The sequence below is a fragment of the Mus musculus genome, chromosome X, assembly GCF_000001635.26.
Source record: "Mus musculus strain C57BL/6J chromosome X, GRCm38.p6 C57BL/6J".
Taxonomy (NCBI): domain Eukaryota; kingdom Metazoa; phylum Chordata; class Mammalia; order Rodentia; family Muridae; genus Mus; species Mus musculus.
In genome coordinates this window covers 68,888,763-68,894,375 of record NC_000086.7, presented here as the reverse complement: position 1 = coordinate 68,894,375, position 5,613 = coordinate 68,888,763, and the positions used below count along the sequence as shown (strand labels likewise).

The 5,613-nt window shown below is 46.0% G+C and overlaps 1 protein-coding gene across 1 annotated transcript; it reads left to right on the top strand.

Annotated features, from left to right (window-relative positions):
* Positions 1-1,322: 1,322 nt before the first annotated feature.
* On the top strand, positions 1,323-2,003 carry Gm6812 (predicted gene 6812). The gene is made up of 2 exons (NM_001098842.2): positions 1,323-1,473; positions 1,628-2,003. The coding sequence occupies exons 1-2, from the start codon at positions 1,369-1,371 to the stop codon at positions 1,859-1,861; spliced, it is 339 nt and encodes a 112-aa protein (NP_001092312.1). The 5' UTR covers positions 1,323-1,368; the 3' UTR covers positions 1,862-2,003.
* The last annotated feature ends 3,610 nt before the right edge of the window (positions 2,004-5,613 follow it).

Sequence of the window (5,613 nt, the reverse complement as noted above, 5' to 3'; positions counted from 1 at the left end):
TACACACATGAAAATCCAGTAACAACATAAAGGCAAAGGTTTATGGGCCCAGGTGAAGACCTCAGGCAGCTGAACTTGCTAGATATTCAGTAATATAGTGCCTGTAGCTATCCCATTTATACTGGACGAAAAGGTGAATGGGAGACTGAGTCTATATACTGGGTGATACATGAGTAAGATAAGATTACACTGTTCTCTACGGAGGAAAAAAAGAAACCTGTTAGAGCTATTCATAAAAATAAATCCACTAGTGTCTCAATTGTGAGAAGGGCTCTAAGGAAGGTAGGATGTCAACAGAGATAGCAATAAAATTTAGCAAGAAAAGACCCTGGTTCCTACTGGCACAGGTGGAAAACACTGTTACTCCTGAGGCCCATGCACCTCTGCTTGTGTGAACCTCTTCCCCATGAATGAACATTAGTCTTCACTCACAATTTCCAGCATGGCCACCTTCTGGCATGTGAATATTTGCTTCAGCTCACTACCATCACCTTCCCCAAACACACCACAAATCCCAAATCTTGTAGGGCACTAACATGACCCTCAGACTTGAAATAAGAATAGAATTCCCAATGCAGAGAGTCTACCCATAGTGATATGCTAAAAGCAACGAGTTTTCACTGGAAAACAAAAACCAAGGAATCATAAGCAGACTCTAGGACAAAGCAAAGCGATGGAACATAGTGGTTAACCAAGACGTGAGGCAATGGAGGTACTCCAGAGAGAATGTCAAGGGAAAGGCACGGAAGCGCATCTCCACAGAGAAGTACAGTCACTTTAACACACACACACACACACACACACACACACACACACACACACTCACACACACACACACACACTCACACACACACGCACACGCACACGCACACGCACACACACTCACACGCACACGCACACGCACACGCGCACACACACTCACACACACTCACACACACACACACACACACACACACACACACACACATACAAGAGGGACAGAATAAGGAAGAGCGGGAGAACATGGAATACACCACTGACTCTCATGTGTATGGGAAATGTAGAGAGGCACACCCTCGCTTTGCCCTGTCTCCCTCCTAAATTCACGTGGGGAAATGAGAATGGGTGGGCAGGACAGTATGGAAGACCCTAGGAAGCTAAGGAAATGCCTCTCTTCTCTAACTAGACCACCTAGCCCACACTCCTCCTACAGGGCCAACAAATTGGTACTCTGTGCCTTTTAAGCCCTTCCCCCACCCACGGGGCTAGACTAGGTAGGGGCGTGGCTTCCTGACCAAACAATGCAAGGGCAGGGCTACTCCTTATCCAGCAAGAGAAATTTCAGTAGAGGGTCTGAAGGTCCTGGCTAAATTCCAGTAAAACACCGAAATGGGGTTAATAAATACAAAGTTACAAGAATTTCACATGGCTGAATCAAAAAGTGCCACCACCCAAGCTGTGAAGAAGAATGAGAAGTTCAAATATAAAGTCAAGGTGAGCTGCTTCACCTCTACTCCTTGTCTAGTCTACCTACCTTGTCCTCACAGCACATTCACCCCGAGACCTCGCCCCTTCCCATGAGCTCCTGTTTCCTCCCCATCTCCACTTTCTTTCTCCAAACCAATCCCTCCCTGTGATCTCCTTCCAGGAAACTAAGAAACCAGTGTTTATGAACATATTCAATCAAGCCACTGTGAAAAAGCCACTCCCCCCAAGAGCTCAGACTCCCTTGGTTAAGGTGAAGAAAGAAATAAAACCACAAAGATTATGCCTTTACCATCGCGTAAATGAGAAGCCTAACCAGGATGTACAGTATGATCTTGACAAGAGCGAGGACAGCAGTACCAGCAGCACCACAAGCTATGAGCTGGACAGCCAGTGAAGAAGGATGGAGGACAGAGACCTCAGAAACACCTATCAGCATCCAGAGGTCTCCACCCTGACCAGTATGCAACTGTGAAGACAGCAACTTTGCAGCCCCTGGTGGTCAGATGATGAAATAAAATCAAGCTCTTAGGAGTGAATGCCTGTCTCTGTGTTCTCTGATGGGAGCCAGGGGAGTGGAGAATAGGGAAGGGTCAGGCTAGGAAGGGTATGAGAGCAGGAGGGAGGGAGGATTAGGGGGTATAAGTGGGAGGAGGAATGGAATGGAAATGGGGAGGACAAGGAAGGTGGGTGTTTGGGAAGAGTGGAACATTTGCAGAGTGTGGAGCAGGATGCAAACATATAGGTCGAGAAGGAGGCAGGTCCTCAGAGATTGAGGGTCTAAGGTGAACCAGATGTAGGAGCTAAGTGTTGGTTATTCAGGCCACTTAAGAGGCAGGAAAGGCTTTTCCTTCAATGGATGCCCGTTGTAAACGTTGTATACTCTGTAAACTTTGTAAACCCTCAAGGCAGGAAAGAGGCCAGGCCTGAAGAGCTCCAGCAGGCACAGCCTGCTTCCCAGACCTCCCTAACTCTCATAACTGTGTTTCCAGCCTCTGTACCTGCCACAAAGTCCATCTCCAGCCCCTCAACAGGACCCTCCCCAGATTATGGTAGTTTTAGGTGAACGTCTGAACAAAAGTCGTCAATCCCTGAATACTAAAACCCACCAATCTGTGAACTTCTCACAGAAACCTACCAATCCCTGAACAGAAAAGCCCATCAGTCCCTGAGCTCCCCCAAGCTCAGTACTTGAAATCCAACCAGCCCTCTCACCCTGGAAATCTCTACCCTAGACAGTGCCATGCAGCAACAACCCCTACATAATGAGCAATGGCCTTTGTCCAATTGCTGCTGTCTGCTCCCTCTTGGGAAAATAGGCAGCCACTCCTGGATCCATTACTCCACAACCAGGAACAATAAATCCAATACATCTCTTTCATGAGACTTGCTGCCTGCTGTGACTCTCTCACTGAAGAAGACAAGAAGCAGTGAAGAGAAGAAGGGAAGAAGCAAAGAGGAGGGGCAGACTTGAGCTCCTCAGCTGCTCAGCTCAGCTGGGAACACACTCCCTGGGAGCTGCAGCGCCTCTGCTGAGGAGGCTTCCTCTCAGAGCTGTAAGGTTCCTGGACCACTGTGTCTCAGGATGCCTTTTCCATTGAGACACTGCCCCACTTCAGAGCTGTGTGATTTCTGGTCTGCTGTGTCTCAGGGTGCCCTTCCATTGGGGTATGTTGAGGTTTGGTCTTACTGTCTATTGAAATGCCAAGGCCTAGCATCTGCACATAGGCTCAAGAGACTCTGCCCTCAAGTTATTTCTGATTGGAAAATAAAGATGCCAACAGCCAATAGCTAGACAAAAGAGACACAGGTGGGGTTTAGGTTTCCTGGGCTTGGGGTCAGAGGAGAACCATGACAAAACAAAGAAGTTGGAGGAGGAGGAAGGGAAGGCTCCATTGATTAGGAGTCATAAAAACATGGCCCCGAGGGCTGGCCAACTGTAGTTAAGATCAGCCCAGATGAAACATAGTAAGTAATAACTCAGGCTATCGATAGGAAAGTTGATTCTAACAGTATAGAGGGTAGTCGTCTGCCCAGCCCTTGTGCTGTTTAAGGCTTGGTATAAATATAAAGGTTGGGGGGTGTGTGTCTTTTATCCAGGAAATAATTGGTCTAAGGCAGGGTACAAACACCAGGTACGGATTAAATAATTTCTACAGCAGGTAGACCTTCTCCCCCTCAGAACTGTGGTTTCTGGGCTTCTGAGTCCCAAGACACCTTCCCATCTGAGCAGGAAGGCTAACAATAAGGCTTTAGTCACAACATGGCAGTATATACAAACTTCCCCTTATAGGTTGGACCAATAGGAGGTCGAGAAACCCAGATGGAGAGAGGTATGATATGTATCACATGTACAATGACAACTCTTGCACAAAAGGTAGACAGTGACCTCAGCTGGCAGTGGTGGCCTCAGCTGACAGTGACCTCAGCTGGCAGCCAGCTGATCCTGAGATGGAAAGAATGAACTGCCCTTAAAACCAGCAACCCCCTCAACCCACTGAAATCTACCACACAGACACAATGATGGTGTTTGGTGAGGCTCTAACCCACTTTGTCATTAAGCAGCTGTGGGTGGGGCATGGATTACGGAGCATGGGAACAGTGAACATGGACTGCACTTGGCAGATGCTCTCTGGAGAATTTTGTGATCTGAACAGAGCAGAAGAAAGTGGCTCTGTTATTATTATGCCCATCTTCCTGACAATGTTTAACACCAAAGGATGCTAGTGATTAAATACCACCCCCAGTCTTCCCTTGGTCTACATTCTGAATGCTTGCTGTGATTTGTGTTATTTCATATATGAATAAGTACATTTTGCCTTTGTGTGTTTCAGTGATTTTCCTTTTAAAAACTGGTTATATTCAGGAAGTGAGATCATGTACACAGTGCCCTGTTGTGCAGTGGTCCAGCCCTGGCTGATAGGACTCACTACCTCCTTCCCTCATTGTTCCTCCTGCTCAGAATCGCCAGTGGTGGCTTCTGTGTGCACATTTCTAGCCTACAGGCCTTAAGTTGAGGTAGGCTACAGAGGCATCCCACATAGAAACCACATTCTAAACAATGGCAGGACTATGACAGCCCAGAGAAAGACAGCCCTGGCTGGATCCTTTTTTCTATATTGATGTCTCAGCCTGTGGTGGTATGATCCCTGACATGTGAAGGGTTTGTTGTTTGCTTGTTTGTTTGCGTTTTTTCTTGAGAGGCCCAATATTTTGCTAACTTTATCTCAATAACTGAGATGGAGAGGTAAATGAGGAAGACATCTTCATGTCAATGTCCGGCCTAAATACGTGCACATGCACACATACACACACACACACACACACACACACACACACACACACACACACAACCATGCCTGTAGATATGTGTTTACACATGCATACAACACATACAACAGCAATAACAATGAAAATGAAACTAATAGAAGAGAAAGTGAGGAAAAGATTCAAATACATGGGCACAGGGGAAATTTTTCTGAACAGAACACCAATGGCTTATACTCTAAGATCAAAAATCGACAAATGGGACCTCATAAAATTGCAAAGCTTCTATAAAGCAAATGACACTGTTGATAGGCAAAAAGAGGCAACCAACAGATTTGGAAAAGATCTTTATTAATCCTACATCCAATAGAGGACTAATATCCAATATATACAAAGAACTCAAGTAATTGGACACCAAAGAAGCCAATAACCCTATTAAAAATGAGGTACAGAGCTAAACAAAGAATTCTCACCTGAGGAATACCTAATGGCTGAGAAGCACCTAAAAATGTTCAACATCCTTAATCATCAGGGAAATGCAAATCAAAACAACCCTGAGATTCCACCTCACACCAGTCAGAATGGCTAAGATCAAAAACTCAGGTGACAGCAGATGCTGGCGAGGATGTGGAGAAAAAGGAACACTCCTCCATTGCTGATAGGATTGCAACCTGGTACAATCACTCTGGAAATCAGTTTGGTGGTTCCTCAGAAAATTGGATATAGTACTACCTGAGGACCCAGATATACCACTCCTGGGCATACCCCCAGAAGATGCTCCAACGTGTAATAAGGACATATGCTCCACTATGTTCATAGCAGCCTTATTTATAATAGCCAAAATCTGGAAAGGACCCAGATGTCCCTCAACAGATGAATGGA

Bases quoted from the DNA above. Each gene is read 5' to 3' on its own strand.
- Gm6812 (NM_001098842.2), top strand. From the start codon at position 1,369: ATGGGGTTAATAAATACAAAGTTACAAGAATTTCACATGGCTGAATCA. The intron at 1,474-1,627 runs GTGAGCTGCTTC...ATCTCCTTCCAG, and splicing joins AGTTCAAATATAAAGTCAAG to GAAACTAAGAAACCAGTGTT.